Raw genomic sequence first — 17,304 nt, 5'->3', positions numbered from 1 at the left:
ATTTATATTTATTAAAGTATTTTTCTAAGAAACCTGTAAGTCACTTAAACTCAAGTTCACTCATAAAATGTGTCCTTCATAATAACGTTATAGGCTATGCTAGGCTTTAGCCCACATCAATCTGAAATTGTATGTAACCATGAATAACGTTTTGGAAACTAACTGCACAACAGGCAGCACTATTAGTTCTCTCAGTCTCCCACAGTAGCATTTCCAATTTTGATTGAAACTGTCAGAGAAAACGGCAGCCTCGAGCAGGCCAGGATATTAGTTTACAGAGGCTGTTAAAAGTATGTGTCTAACGTTAAAATGTTGGTGCCACAATAATTTCATCCTAATGGTGCTGACATATTCATAGGGTTCATTTTTGAGACAAAATATCATGAGGTAGTCATGATTTTGCAAATATTCCACCTTGGAGTGCACTTTGCACAAATTGTTTTAATAATGGTGTAGTGGTGGAGTAATGGTGATACAAGAATCACAGGTGAAGTTGGATGATGACTTGGTGGTTCATGACTGTATTTGAAGCACATGTGTGACTGCATGTATGTGGAATGGCTCACTGTTATTCATCAGGTGACAGAGGCAGCTCTGCCATGTTGTAGCTCGGACAGAGGTGAAGAGGCGAGGTCACAGGTGACTGACTGATGATTTGGTGCTATAGATTAACTAGTATTTATTATCATGACAATTGTTAGGCTGCTGATGTAAGGGATTAATAAAGTTCTATCTTATCTTATCTTATCTTAAATTGTTTCATTAGTGTATATTTGACAAAGAATCTGAATTGACATGTCTCACTTTTTATATGGCACGAATCCATGTGTTATTTTATCAGGTAGCAATATGTCCTAGTGCAGTCAGAGGGGAAGAGCCAGGCCCAAAGGTGAGGCACATCAAGCACACAATAATTTTAATCTGAGGATAAAACGCATGTACTGAGGCTGAAAGAAGCTTCAGTGCTCTCACAAGACTAAAAAGATGGCTAAGGTCAACAATGACTCAAATGAGATTAAACAATCCTGATGTATGCCATGTCCACCAGGAGAGTCTGGACAGTATAGATGTAAAACAAATATGCCAGCAGTTTATCTCAGTTAACAAGAGGAGCAGGCGTGTGTTTGGCTCCTTCACATGGACATTGAGTTGTTGTGTGGGACACCAGTAGTCCATGTCTTTTGCTGTAACAGTAGTTCATGTTGAGAATAAAACATCCCAGCTCACTGATTTGATCGGGGCAATATTGTGCCTAAAATGTTGCATCGTTTTGCCGAGAGATCTTTTGTGGTAATCGTAGCTAAGTGGTTTTATGGACAAAAACTACCAGGTTATTCAGTGTTCCCTTAGTGCTAATGTGTTAGAGATGTTGGTGCACTATAACTGAACTACTGTTGTTAAGTCCTTAAAGTCATATTCTTTTATTGTCATGACTGTATTTGAAGCTATTTTTATGTTTGTATGATACCTGCAATCATGTATTTGCACGTGTACTGTTAACTGATTCAGAGCCTGGATTACCAGTGGGCGAATGCATAAATAATCACGAACCACGGAATATCCCACCACCAGGGCACCCAGTCACCTCTACTTTAGGCCTTCAGAGTAAAAACATAACTTATTAATAGACCCGAAACGGGAAATCAAATACGTCCTCTGTGGTTAATCCGACTCCACAAACATACCAGTAGTACGAACAGCCTTAATCAACCAAAAATAAATATAAATAAATAAATAAATAAATGAATCAAAATAGCAGCTATTATTTATAGTCGGACCATACAATTTGATTGGCCACAACCGATGATTAGCAATGCAATGTTAAAATAAAATATTATTTCTGCTTCACGGATTTCACCCAGCTCAAAAATCACATTTACACAGCAGAGTCAAGTACACTTGATGTGTGGACTTTGTAACAGTTTTTAAATTGTGTTGATAGGCACGTGAAACCAGAGTTATGATATTACATATATATATATATATATATATATATATATATATATATATATATATATATATATATATATATATATATATATATATGCCATAATTGAATGTATTGAATTTTGATGATCACTGGGTTTTTATTTGTTTGGTTGTTATGGGAGTCACGTGGGTGCTAGCGGTGACATAAATGGGCGTTGTCAGTCTGTCATTCACTGGGTTTTGATTTTGACAGAGAGGAGGGCTGGGTAGCCGTAGTTTTTGTTGACCGCTGCACTACATGTTTCGCTTCGTTATATTAGAGCCTGTGACGTTGTAAGAGTCTGAATCAGGAGCTGATGATATTACTCTGTAAACTCTCAAAGCACTTTAATAAACAAGCAAACAATTCCACCTCTCGCATTATTGCGTAAAGTTGACAGCGCGTCAGGCAAATAGGCAGGCTCCAGCCCCGGCCTGTAGCGACTGTGGAAGTCGCTACATCTTTAGTCAACAAAAAACGGCATTCTGGAGAAGCAAGCCGCAAGCAGGATCAAAGAAATCAGATCAAGGAACCTGAAAGACGCCAAGTAAGTGCAGCGCATCTGTATGAGTGAGCCCAGCAGCACCGACACACCTGACGCAATTCTGAGGAGCGCAGGTAAGAATACCTGTGTATGTCTGGTTGTGGAAAGGGAAGCCACATTGTGCATTAGCGCTGAGATGCTTCAAAAGGACACACTGAACGGAATGGAATGGATGTTGGTTAAATGTGCAACGTTTTGGCTGCGCTCTTGGAATGATGTCTGCGCTGCGTCTTATTAATTATGCTGCTTGGATGACGTTTACATGGACAATTAAAGTGCCGTTACGTTGAAAGGATTTTATGGTCAAAGTCTATTGTGGCTTCCAGTGGATATGTTTTAATGGATGATCCCTTTGTGACTTTTACCCCCTGTGTGCCCCTCTGTGTATCTGTGAGCCCTCGTTTCCCCTCGTGTTTTATTCCACGTTTTCCCCAGCCCGTTATGTCTGTGCTCTCCCTGTGCTCCCTCTCTCCTCCTGTCTGCGCCTCTGTGTACTTCCTGTTTTACTTTGACAGTCTCCCGTCAGTATGTGTCATGTTGTGTTGCTCCTGCCCTGTCTCGTTATGATTATCTGTGTCAGCTGTGTTCCCCATGTGCTCCCACCTCCCTCGTTAAATCTCTGTGTATTTATGTCTGCGTCTCCCTCTGTTCAGTGTCACATTCTCCCTCATTCATGGCCGTGTGTTTCTCTGTGTGCTAGTGTATTGCTTCCCAGTGTAGTTTCTTATCAGTTTGTTTCGTCGTTTCCCTCCAGCAATAAAGCTGTGTTATTGGGCATCTAACACGTATAATACATTATTGTGGTGTATGTCTCCCTATACTAATTGGTGCCAGAGTGAAGCAGCCTCCTGTTCCTCGTCATTACTTGCTTTAGCATGTGATACCTCACAATCATCCCTATTAAACCGGTCTTCCAACCCAGTTGTTACTGAAACATTAAAAATTTGACACTTTGGTTGGCTCACCCTCCCTCTTGCAACCCCGATCTGCCACAATCACTTATTTGTTCCAGCAAAGATTGACTTAAGATTCTCTGTTTTAGAACATAAAGGTACTGATGATCTATACGTAAATGAGGTTTTTGCAAGTTTTAACGAACTAGTTACTCGCTTTAATTTCATTAAATCCGATTTTATACGGTACTTCCAGGAGCCAAAACTTTGTTAAAGGGTAAAAACTAGCTTCTCCACCTAGTGAATCTCTTTTAAACAGTACCAAGATGAAATGGGAGTCAGAACTCCATATGAGTTTTTCTGAGTTGTTGTGGGATGGAGCGGTAGGGGCCATTAATTTGTCTTGTAGTTGTGCCAGACTTTCATTAATACAATTTAAAATTTTCCACAGATTACACTTCTTTACACAGTAAAGAAAAACTGTCAACATTTTACCCAGATAAATTTGATGATAAATGTAACAGATGCTCACAGATACCTTGCAATCTTACTCATATGTCCTGGGCGTGCCCTAGGTTGTCTGAATTTTGGCATCAATTCTTCAAAATAATTTCAGATATATTGGGTATAAAATTGATTCCGACTCCACATATCGCTATATTTGGAAAACCACCAAATAACCTTCATACTACAACTATTCAAAATAACCTTATGGCCTTTGCTTCTCTCATCGCTAGAAAAATAATTTTGTTGTTGTGGAAATCATCTCAGCCACCATTAATTAAAGTCTGGTTATAGGATATCTTAGGACTCTTAAAATTGGAGAAGATAAAATTCTCCATCAGAGGCTCATCCGATAGATTGATCTTTTTTTTTTTTTTTTTTTTTTTTCTTCACTCACTGGAAACCATTACTTAAATACTTAGAAAAGTAGAACTCTCTCTGTAGTCCACCATATGACAGTGTACAAATTGTTCTGCTATTCCCGGCAGTGGCTGTTCTACCTTATAAGAATGCTTTATTTAAAGATATTCCAGCATTATTAATTTGTTTCAACCGCTGAGCAGGGATTCAGTAATATTAATATTGTTACTACTCTTAATATTTAAGATTTATCAATATTTATTAATGTTAATATTAAACTATAAGGATACGCACTACTATCTTATTGTTGATTTCTTGTTCTTGCTTTTTTTTGTATATTTTGTATGGGTTAATTCATTTCCTCTGTAACATATTCATTTTTACATTATTGGGAGGGAGTGGGGGTATTCAGGTACTCATCCCATTTATGTTTTTTTTTTATATGCTATAAAAAAGAAAAAGATCATTTCTATATGTACCTATGTGTATTATGACAGTTTGGTATTGAAAAATAAAAGAAAACAAAGTGTAACCGGTTTTCCTTCCTCTGTGTCTGGCCATGACTGATTAGTCCCAGCTGTGTTCACACCTGTTACCCATCTCCTCGTTATCCTTCATGTGTGCCCTCTGTTCTTTGTCATGTTCTCCATAGTAGCTGTGCCATAGAGTGTCTTTCATGTTCTCTCAGTTATATCTGGTTATGAGTGCTTCAGTTGCCAAGATCTGAGTTCAAGTTTATCTTTTGTTTGCTTCTTTTAGTGTTTTGTCTTGTACTTTGCTTTATGTAATTACTATATCAAAAAAAGCTGCCTCTTTAAGTTAATATTGTCTCAGAGTCCTGTATTTGGGCCCTACTCTAGCCTCCAGCACAGCTCACCATGACACTTAAACTGTGTTTTGTCTGCTGAGCTGATCTTGAATGATCAACTCTCACAACCAATTTGGTCTTTTATAATTACAACAAAATAAAAGTCCTGCCAATGTCACAAAAAAGGAGGGAGAGATACCTGATAAAAATCAGTTCTGCCCAAATTTCATTAGAACATTGACTTTGCGACAAGAGGGGACAGCATGTTAGACCTTGTTTACTCAAACATTCAGCATACAAGGCTTCACCCCTCCCCCAGATTGGACAATCTTAAATACACCACTGATCTATGCATCAAAACTACAAAAATCACCCGAGTGCCAAAGAAGTGCCACTGTTTCCTGCCTCAATGACTACCGGCTGGTGACACTTACACCCATCATCGCAAAGTGCTTTGAGAGGCTGGTATTGAGGCACATGAAAACTCACCTTCCACCAAATCTGGAGCTGCTACAGTTTGCCTACTGCCCAAACCGCTCCAGAAATCATGCCATCTCGTCTGCTGTTCACCATTCTCTCTCCCATCTCAACAAAAAGGACACGTATGCCAGATAGCTGTTTAATGACTTCAGCTCAGCATTCAACACTGTCATTCCCCAGAGGCTGGTAAAGAAGTTGGACCTACTGGGAATAAACATCACTCTCTGCAACTGGATCTTGGACTTCCTAACTGACAGGTCCCAGTCTGTCTCCATAGGAAATAACACAGACTGAGTACAGGATCAGCACAGGGCTGTGTGCTTAGTCCACTGCTGTTCACCTTGCTAACACATGACTGTACTGCACAGTACAGCTCAAATCACATGATCAAGTTTGCAGATGACACAACAGTGGTGGGTCTCATCACCAACAACAATGAGTCTAAATACAGAGAGAAGGTACAGCAGTCTGTCTTCTGGTGTGGTTCCTGCAAGTTTCAAACATGCACTAGTGCAGCCACTGCTTAAGAAACCTGGCCTTGATCACACAGTTTTAGCGAACTATAGGCCTACTTCCAAGCTCCCTTTACTTTCCAAGGTTTTAGAGAAAATTGTTTTTAGTCAACTGAAAGATTTTCTAGATGATAATGGCATCCAAATTTATTTGCCCCTGAAGCAGAAGGGTGGCATCTCCATAAAACCTCTCACAACATGCCTAGATGACATTAAAGGTTGGTTGGCTCTAAACTTTTTAAATGTTAATGAAAAGAAAACAGAGTTGTTGGTGTTTGGACCCAGTGGTCCCTGCGAGTCCTCCTCTGTAGATTTGGGACCCCTGGAAGTTTATTTTAAACCTGTTGTTACTGATTGATCAATGTCCTCTTTAAGAGACATTTGATTTTTTAATTCGTTCCAGGGGAAAACTTTCCCAAGTTTCAGGTCCATTGTTCGTCTTCTCCGCAGGTCTGTAATGATATGTTTACTCACAACATCACTACTTATCATCTTTTGTTCAAGTACTCCTTTGGCACGAGTTTTCCAAATATGTGTGTTTATTACACACATTACTAACCAAAAGAGTCTCCTTTTGTCGTCACACATTTTTTCTTTAAACAAACCATATTTAACTGCTTTAATATTAACATCCACATCATAGCCAATCTCTGTCATCTTATGCCTGATCTCAGTTGTCCTATAACAATCCAATAGGAGATGTTCTAGGGTCTCATCTTCATCACAGCCTGTCATAGGACATTTCATGGTGGTAACAAAACAACTCCATTGTACCACCGCTCTCACAGGGAGGCGCCCGAGCGAGATGAGCCATACCACGTCTCTCATGCTTTCAGATAATAATTTGTCTTGTATATTTTTAACTATTGAAAGGTTTTCATCTTCATTTGCATACTTATATTGAATTACACCTTCCTTTTTGGTTTCATTAATTTTTTTATAGATATTTTTCGTATTATCTTGGAGAATATTTAAACCATAATGTTCCCATTGACTTGATAAGTCACCAAACATAAGTCTGTGGTATGGAACGCCCGCTCTGGCCCTGCCTCTTTTCTTTTGCCACAATTGCTCCTTCCCTCGAACCCACGGGGCACCCCGAGAAATTGCGCTTTGAGTAATTTTTATAAAAGGAATTCGCAAAACAATCTCTAAGTCTGGGGCTCCCAAACCCCCGTCTTTCCTACTCTTGTACATAAATTTTCTCTTAGTCACTTCTCGATTGGATCCCCAGATAAATTTAATGCACATCTTACTTATTTTCATTACAGTTGTTCTCGGAGGAGGAAAAATTGCGGCAAGGAAAAGAAGTTTCGAAATTATGTGTGTTTTTACAATATTAATACGCGTTTTATAATTTGTATCTTTATTTTCCCATTTCATAATTTCCATTTTAATTTCATTTTCTTTCTTATTCCAATTTAGTAAACTAGAGTCAGTATTATCAATCCATATACCCAAAATTTTAATCTCCCTACAAAGAGAGATCATCATTTTAGGTTGTCTGGTCGGATGTCCAAGCCACACCCCTTCAGTTTTGTCTTGGTTCAGTTTGGCACCTGATGCCTGTTCGTAATGGTGTAATATCTCCATAACTGAAGACAGTTCGTTTTGGTTTCTAATTATCACCGTCACGTCATCTGCATACGCCAAAGCTGCGATTTTAAGGGATTTATCAAGGACGTATCCCTTGATTCGTTTATCGTCGTTGATCCTTTTCAATAAGGGATTAATTGCAAGGACATATAACGCAGCACTCAAAGGACATCCTTGTTTAACCCCGCACTCAGCACTAAAAGGGGATGAGAGCTTTCCATTTACCTTAACTTGCACTAGGGACTTTTTATAAATCAATTGGATAATAGAAATAAATTGGTCCGGAAAATTATAAGCTTTCATTACTTTCCATAAATAAGAGTGGGAAACAGAATCAAAAGCCCTCCTTTGATCTAATCCTAAAATGCAGAGTTCTGAATCCTTGCCATTATAAACAATTTCTCTTAACATACTTAAGTTATCCCACATCAATCGTCCCTTAATTGCGCATGTTTGTTCTTTTTCAATGATAATATCTAATACATCCTCTAGTCTAGACATAATTATTTTAGCAAAAATCTTATAATCTACATTCATTATTGTCAGTTGCCTATAATTGTTAATATCTTCTCTATCACCTTTCTTATATAATAAACACATAACTCCCCCATAAAACGATTTACCCATTGTTTCTCTTTCTATTCCTTCATTAAAATACTGAGTTAACAATTCAGACAGTTCTTTACTCACAATTTTGTAAAATTCAGAGGGGAGTCCATCCAGACCAGGTGTTTTATCGGTACTAAGTTGGTTAATTACTGACTCCACTTCCTCTCTTTTAATTTTTCCAATCAAAGTTTCATAAATGACAGGATCTAATGGTTCAACCTCACTCAAAAAATTGTTAATAGCGTCGCTGTTTGTAACTATGGATGAAAACATCTCCGAACAATAGTCTCTAATTACTTGTCTTTTCCCCTCTTCTTTAAAAACTGACTTTCCATGTTTATCCTTAATTGAGACAATAAAATCATTCCGACTTTTCTTTTGATTATTAAAAATCATATAATCACTGTTCCCGTGAAAGTCAGTACGTCGCAACATATTAAATAAAACTTCTCTATTGACTCGATCAATGTCCTCTTTAAGAGACATCATTTGATTTTCCTCCTCCTCTTCCTTCTCCTTCTTATTTCTTAAATATATATATCTACTCACATCTTCGTTATATTTTACATTCTTTGCATGATTTAATTCTCTCGCTTTAAATTTAAAAAAATGACACATACGTCGTTTAAGAAGCTCCCAAAGTTCCGAGAAAGAAGTAGTAAAAATCTTAAGATCTAATATTTTCTTAATTTCAGATTTAACTTCGAACCTAAGTAACTCGTTTGCTAACAAGGATGTATTCAATTTCCAATAGTTCAAAAATTCATGGGGACAACACGACACTGTTGCCATAACCACCATATGATCAGAAAAGTCTGTTAAGAGTGTCATATTTCAGACCTTGAACATTATGTGATATGTAGAATCTATCAATCCTTGTTTTAGTTAACGAATCGAATCTAGTGTAGTGGACGGTATGTGGATGCAAGTGCCTGTATAAATCACGGAGTGCTGCTTCCTTACAAACTTTAACCAACAATTTGCTTTCCCGCAGTTCTCTAAATTCAACCTTGGATATTCTATCAGTTGCTTCAGTAACAATGCTAAAATCTCCACATAGAATTATATTAAAACCAATCTCTAATAAATTGTTAGCAGAGACGGGTCTTCCAGCGGAATCTGCATGAATATTGAAGATACTTATATTGTCTAGACGGAGGAATAATCACACGTGGGGCATCGGCTTTTCACCGGAACAACACTTAGTTTTTATTATTGAACTCTCGCGTGCACTCTGCAGCATAACAGGAAGCATCCTTTCAAAATAAAATCACAACAGATGACAACGAAGGCATACCTATTAACTAGCTCAACACCCCCACTTGCACTCACGTTGTCAGCTTTACATGCATTCCAAAAGAAACAGTTTTTCTTTACTATTTGTTTACACTCCAAACATATATTTCTCAAACTTCAATAACTTCCCCTTTGTTGCTGGCTTTGTCATAACATCGGCCACCATCAGACCTGTCGGACAATACTCCAATATCAAATTTCCAGCATTAACTGTTGATCTCACAAAATGATATTTGATATCGATATGCTTACACCTCTGTCTGTTAACAGGATTCTTTGCCAATGCAATAGTCCCTTGATTGTCCTCAAAAATCTTTGGCGGTCTCTTTTGATGCTCATACATGCTTTGCAACAGTTGTGTCAAGTACAAACATTCTTGTGTTGTTGCTGCCAAAGCTATGTACTCTGCTTCACAAGTTGACAAGGCAACAGTTGGCTGCTTCTTTGTTCGCCATGACACCAAAGTACCTCCTTCATTCAGGCTTACGCAGTAACCTGTAGTACTCCTCCTGTCAGTCACATCCGCAGCCCAGTCTGAGTCACTGTGACCTTGTACTCTCAAATCTTTGTCACTTTTCCTGTAGCACAATGTCTTGTCTTTTGATTGTTTCAGGTACCTTAGAACATGTTTCACAGTAGTCCAATGTTCCACAGCTGGTTCTTTGAAGTGCTGTGACAGCTTACTTACAACAAAACTCAAATCTGGTCGTGTGCAAGAGGTCAAGTAAATAAGGCTACCTACTGCCTCTCTGTACATTCTGACATTGTTCATTTTCTCAGCATCATCATTGTAGTTCAACCTTTGTTCACAAGGAGTTGATCTTGGTTTACAGTCTTGCATTTGAAATCTTTCCAGTATGTTTTCTACATATCTCTCTTGTAACATTTTTACACAATCTTGGGTTTGCTCAAAATCAATACCAAGAAAATGTTTGAGTTTCCCCATATCTTTCATTTTGAATCTTGCAGTTAGCATTTCCTTCACAGTTTTCAAAACCCTTTCATCACTGGCTGCAATAATAATATCATCAACCCATATGATCATGATCACTTTTTCTTTTCCTGTTTTCCTTGTGTAAACACAATGATCTACAGGACTCTGCATGAAACCGTTCTCTATCAAATAGTCATGTAATGTCCTGTTCCAGTTTCGGCCTGACTGTTTAAGCCCATAAAGTGACTTTTCCAGCTTGTAGACCAGTTTCTCATCTGTTTTTCCTTTTACTTCATAGCCTTCTGGCTGCTCAACATACACTTCAAAATCTATTGGTGCATGCAAGTATGCGGTTTTTACATCCATCTGATGCAAAATCAGGTTTTCTTGTATTGCACACTGCATCAATACTCTTATGCTTGTCAGGTTAGCAGTCGGAGAAAAAGTTTCATCATAGTCTATCCCAAAACACTGGTTGTAACCTTTAGCTACGTACCGTGCTTTATATTTTTCTGATCCATCACCACTGTTTTTCTTCACATATACCCATCTACCCCCCACTGCTTTCTTTCCCTCAGGTAAGATTGTTAGGGTAAAAGTGTTGTTCTCGTTTAAGGATTGCATTTCTTCATCCATAGCTGCTTTCCACTCTCTAGAGTTGGGTGACCTTGCAGCTTCACTGAATGTCACGGGTGAGTTACTTATCAGTCTGTAACAGTAGTCTATGTTAGTCAGCACTTGATCATCAATGTCTTCTCCTGACTCATATTCATTTAGATAATCTGGTTTCTTTCTTGTTCTAGAAGGATACCTTCTGGAGTTTTCAGTCTCATCACTAAGTGGCATCTGACTGTTCACTTCTGGTTGGTTGTCAGTATCTGGTTCCTGTGAACTGGTACTGGGGCTTTCCCTGTTCACGTTTGGTCTCTCCCTCACCTGTATGTCTTCATCCTCAGATGTCGTATCAGTTTGTGTTTGCTTTTCCTCATTGTGTTTGGTTACAAACTTAACCAGCCTAAACTTTTGCACTTTGGCGCTGTCTGGGAAATAAACCTTGTATGCTGGACTGTTTTTGTCGTAGCCTACAAAAATCCCTTTTGTACACTTAGAATCCAGCTTACCCTTGTTTTGCTTGTAAGCATAACACTCACACCCAAACTTTCGCATTCTGGATAGATTGGGCTTCCGCCCAGTCAGCAAAAAGTAAGGTGTCTGCCCTGTCCGGTTGTTAAAGCATCTGTTTCTCACGATAGCCGCTGTTTGAACTGCATACGTCCATAATTCCTTTGGTATGGCACTCTCAATAAGCATGCACCTCCCCATATCAAAAAGTGTTCTCCAGCCACGTTCCGCTGTACCATTCTGGTGAGGGGAATATGGGGCTGAAGTTTCATGTCTTATTCCATGTTTGTTTAACAATACCTGGTAACTCTTTGCCATGAACTCTGTGCCGTTGTCTGACCTGATACACTTTACCTTCCCGAGTGGGGCTGTATCGGCCAAAAAGATTTCAGTTGCTTGCATTGTTTCACTTTTGTTTTTGAGAAAATATACAAATACTGCACCGGAAAAGTCATTGGTAAACAATAATGCATATCTGTGTCCATCTCGTGATTCTGGATCTATCGGCCCTGCTAGATCCGTATGTACCAGCTCGAGAGGTTTCTCAGCTCTCCTGTCAGGGTTTCTATTCCTAGTCTGGACAAATTTTCCCTGAATACACACCTCACAGTTCAAACTTTCTTTGTCAGTTTTCCCTTTGATTTTCATACCTTCAACCACATTTTGTAGCTTCAGAATGTCACTATGATTGCAATGTCCCAAAATTTCATGCCATGTCTGCACATCAAAACAATTATTACACTTATCATCGTACTCACTTACAGTCTCAAGGTAATAAAGTCTGTTGTGCTCATGGATGTGAAACTTTGTACCGTCTCTGTGTTGAAGGACGTTCCTTCCTTTCTTAAAGATGATAGTGGCTCCGTTCGTGGTGGCCGCTCTCACAGAGAAGATATTCTGTGGAAATGAGGGAATGCATAGGGCGTCTTTCAGTGTTGTTTTACACTGTCTCCCTCTGCTGTCTATCAAGCACACCTCTGCATCTCCTCTGCCTTCAGCCACTCCTTTACACCTGGTGCCATCAGCTAATTCCACACAGTGCGTTCCCGGCTGGAAGTCGTCATTAAATTTCTTGAACGCTGTTTTATCATTCAGGATGTGTGATGTTGCGCCAGTATCCACCATTAGGCCTTTGGTCCTGATGTCTTGTGGCTGTTGAGGTGCCGCGTAGTCATCGCTCATCCGGAAGACATAGGTGTCGTCGCTCTCTGCGTTGTCGCCCTCCTCCGAGGCTATGCGTGCTTCATCATTCCGTTGTCGTCTCCTGCAAGTCGACTCTCGATGGGTGTTGCTCCTACAGTGACCGCACCACTGTCTGTAGCGGCATGCTCTGGCCTTGTGTCCCCGTTGGCCACACTTAAAACAGACTATGTCTGACATGTCTCTCCTGTGGTCATTAGCAGCTGCTGCGGGTCTCACGCTGGGTTGCACTCTCGCCTTCATGATGTTATCCTCTTGTTCCATTAAGCGCATTTTCTCAGTGTCCTCATAGCTGCGGAGTTTCGTTTTAAATTCCGCAAACTTGATTTCTGATTCACTTTGCGTAATGTGAACGGAAAAAGGTTTAAATGTTTCTGGTAAACCTTTTAACACCATCGCTACAAGCAGATCATCACTAAGTGTCTCTCCAGCATTTCTCAGGGCTGTAATAAATGTCTCTGCGCGTATGATGTACTCCGTGACGCTCTCACTGCTTGCTTTCTTCAGAGAAGTCAGTTCGGTATAAAGGCTGATAATTCTTGGTTTACCTTTTCCTGCATAATAGTCTCTTAAAATTTTCAGTGCCTCGCGTCCATCATCGGCAGCTTCTCTCATCACGAGCGATAAACTCTTATCATCCAGGAACTGTATTAACTCTGCATAGGCCTGGGCATTCTTATCTTCGTCGTCCTCATCGTCGTCATCACTTTTCAATATTGTGTCTTTTAGACCTTGTAATCTAAGATGTCCCAAAAATTTTGTCTCCCACAGTTCATAATTCTTCTCATCTCCGTCAAAAACCAACCTTGCCCATCGGCCACTGGGTTCACCAGCACGCTTATTCATGGTGCTAACTTAGCACGCTAGCCCTCACCGAACACGCTGTACTTTGCGACTTTTCTGGTGGTAAACTTTCCCCTGGCGTAGCTTCAATGTTTTCCTGGGCCCATAACCTGTTAGCAGAGACGGGTCTTCCAGCGGAATCTGCATGAATATTGAAGATACTTATATTGTCTAGACGGAGGAATAATCACACGTGGGGCATCGGCTTTTCACCGGAACAACACTTAGTTTTTATTATTGAACTCTCGCGTGCACTCTGCAGCATAACAGGAAGCATCCTTTCAAAATAAAATCACAACAGATGACAACGACGGCATACCTATTAACTAGCTCAACATAAATACTTAAGTTTTTTCAACAATTGTATCTTTTTCGTTCGTTCGGGTGCATTATAAACATTAATAATACGCAACCTTTGCCCGTAATAACAGCAATCAACAAGGAGGAGTCGTCCCGGTATTATGTCTCTTCTTTTGATTATATTCACCGCATCTTTTTTTAAAGAAAATACCCACTCCATCAGAGCTGTCTTCCCCTATCGATATTATTGAATGGGCAGTGTTCCACATTTTATTTAATTCACATACATCTACGTGTGTCTTTAATCTCATCTCTTGAAGGCACAAAATATCATAATCAAGTCTTTTTAAGAAATCAACCTTCCTTTTCCTGCTTTTATCTGATTGGAGACCTCTGACATTAAATGTTATTATTTTGATGTTACTCATAGGTTGACTAAAGGAGAGACCATCTCAGAAATATTACTCACGGAGGACTTGGTCTATTATCCTTCCGCTTATCTCTTCCAGAGCTAGAAGCAGAAACGCTCCTTTTTCTGCTTCCTCTCGTATCCTCGTTGACGAGCTCGTTGAGGGCCGGGTGACTTCCACTAAAGAAGGTCTTCCGTTTTACTTTCGTTTCCCCGGGCAGCGAAGCAAGAGCCAGAGATGCCGCCTCTGAGAGAGGGAAGGATCCATGGTCCTCGCTATCTCCGTCGTCATCAGGTGTCTGCTCGCTGTCAATTTCTTCGTCATCACTATCGCTTTCATTCTCACCATCCGATGTCTCTATGATTAGGTTACCATCTAGCTCTTCATCACTCTCGTCGCTTTTTTTACTTGACTGAGACAGTGGAGATGGTAACTCATTTTGAACAGGGCTAGACTGGGTATCCTGATCATCCACTTGTGGATTGTCCAATCCAAGCGAAACTGGGAGTGACAGTGAGGTAGCTGTCGGAGGAAGGTGGGGGGGGAGTAGAGGGAGGGGGCTCTCTCACCTGGTCATTCACGGGGGGATCCAAGACTTGGGAAGGATCCACCAAAGAAGGGAAATCCATGGTGGCAGAAGGTCGAGGTTGTTGGGAAGATTTAAGTATATTCACAAAAGACTTGGGGCATTTAAAGAAAGTGTGTCCTTTCGCACCACAGAGGGAGCACTCACTTTCGTTTTGGCAAATTTTAGCCTTGTGGCCCAACTCACCACATTTCCAACATTTGACAGTGGGGCATTCTCTCACCTGGTGGTCTGGACCTTGGCAGATGAAACACCTCACCGATTGGCCCGGATAAATAATCCTGCCATTGTAGGGGCCCAACGAGATGGAATTCGGAATAGAGATTATATGCCCAGCTTCGTCTCTACGCATCCGAACTTTGTATTTTCGGACTCCATACCAGAATCCGAATTTATCCACTGGCTTGACTGGGGGTTGAAGAATCTCGCAATACCTTTTAAGATATAGCTCGATATCTTGGTCTGGAATCCTTCCAGTCCAGAACTTAACAACAAGAGTCACTACCTCTACCTGGACAGAAGACTCCACTTGCCAGTCTTTCCATTTCGGATGTGATGCGTTGGAAAGAGAGATCTCTAAGAAGCGACGTAAGGGCGCCTCTTCGGTGAAACACAGCTCAAAATCCCGTTTACTGGGGAGAGCAATGAAGGAGTATATGTCCTGCACATTCAGCCATGATGTTTGCAATATCAGCTCTTCAGCAACATAATCACGGGTCGGGGGGTCCCCGTCTCCGATGTACTTGAGTCTCACCCATAAATTGCTGAAGTTTGAAGCAAACGATAATGGGGCATACGGGGGCATGATTACATAACTAATAACCAATTACTTCGGTTTTGCCACGCCCACTCATTTTGACAGGTTCTTTTCTTCGTAGTATCGAGACTAAGAGAAAATGCACTTTTCTCCAATGAGCAGCACACACCGAGGCGGGGCGATGCTCCACGTGGAGCCCGTCACCAATCACGAGCCGGAGCAGCACTGCGTCACAGCCAGTCTCACACTATAAGAGCAGCGAGTCTCCTCTGTTCGCTACATTTTCTGCTCTTATCAGAGTAAAAGGAAAGTGAGAAAGAATGGCAAGAACCAAGCAGACTGCTCGCAAGTCTACTGGCGGCAAAGCCCCCAGGAAGCAGCTGGCTACCAAGGCCGCCCGTAAGAGCGCCCCGGCCACCGGGGGCGTCAAGAAGCCTCACCGTTATAGGCCTGGTACCGTGGCTCTGCGCGAGATCCGCCGTTACCAGAAATCCACCGAGCTGCTGATCCGCAAGCTGCCCTTCCAGCGCCTGGTCCGTGAGATCGCTCAGGACTTCAAGACCGACCTGCGCTTCCAGAGCTCTGCTGTCATGGCTCTGCAGGAGGCCAGCGAGGCTTACCTGGTCGGACTCTTCGAGGACACCAACCTGTGCGCCATCCACGCCAAAAGGGTCACCATAATGCCCAAAGACATCCAGCTGGCTCGCCGCATCCGCGGAGAGAGAGCTTAAGCTACACTCTCTTCTACCAGCAACGGCTCTTTTCAGAGCCACCTCACTCACACCAAGAGCTCGCTCCTTTATTCTTATTGATAGTATTGTTTTTATAATATAAGTCTTATGCTCACACTTGAATATTCATGCTGTTTCTAGAAATTACAGTTGGGATCAACGTGGAATTCACTGACTTTATTTTCAGAATTGCCTCATTCACTAGGGCCAATGTGCCTTTCAGGAAGCTGTTTACGTCTTGATGCATTCTCAGTCATCCAGGAAAGCAAATCTCCAAAAAGTTTGTACTTTTACTAGATCAAAGGTGGGTTAGTTACCTTAAAAAAAACAAACAAAAAAAAAACGAAATGAGCTGTTGTAGAGACCCACCTTTTAGCACATCCCAGCACACCCACTCACGTCACCAGATGCACCTTGTTTAGTTCTCTCACCTTTGATTGGGTGTGGTGCTTCTCCTCAATTGCACTCACCTGTCACACATTATATAAGGACTGCATTCACTTTTGGCTCACTCTTTCTTCACTCCCACACGGGGCGGCAGCTGAGGTGAGGTTCTGTTTGGGTTTTTATTTTATGTATTGTTTAAGGTAATGAGTAGTGATGGGCAGATGAAGCTTCATGAAGCACTGAAGCTTTTCATCCAATTGGTTCATCCCAGCGCAAAGCTTCTTGAAGCTTCATTTGCTCTAGTAGGACACCTACTGGACGTAAAAATATTAGTTGGCATGAATTTGAAGAGTGTGGCCTTTTGCACACAGCCTGTAAATGTCAACAACAAAAGGAGTGTGTAAAACATGTATATTGTAGTGATGGCAGTACACTGTGTATATTTATAGTGGCAGTATGGAAA

General features: G+C 40.8%; 1 protein-coding gene across 1 annotated transcript; it reads left to right on the top strand.

Moving 5' to 3' along the window:
• Positions 1–16,043: 16,043 nt before the first annotated feature.
• LOC146635768 (histone H3) lies at positions 16,044–16,454 on the top strand. Its single transcript, XM_085349018.1, has one exon. The coding sequence runs from the start codon at positions 16,044–16,046 to the stop codon at positions 16,452–16,454; it is 411 nt and encodes a 136-aa protein (XP_085205144.1).
• The last annotated feature ends 850 nt before the right edge of the window (positions 16,455–17,304 follow it).

This window comes from Diplotaxodon limnothrissa, linkage group LG3, assembly GCF_057381915.1.
Source record: "Diplotaxodon limnothrissa isolate DT_005_m linkage group LG3, D_limnothrissa_male_GT1.1, whole genome shotgun sequence".
Classification (NCBI taxonomy): domain Eukaryota; kingdom Metazoa; phylum Chordata; class Actinopteri; order Cichliformes; family Cichlidae; genus Diplotaxodon; species Diplotaxodon limnothrissa.
The sequence above is the reverse complement of the archived record's forward strand: the minus strand, read 5'-3'. Positions and strand labels throughout refer to the sequence as shown.

Bases quoted from the DNA above. Each gene is read 5' to 3' on its own strand.
- LOC146635768 (XM_085349018.1), top strand. From the start codon at position 16,044: ATGGCAAGAACCAAGCAGACTGCTCGCAAGTCTACTGGCGGCAAAGCC.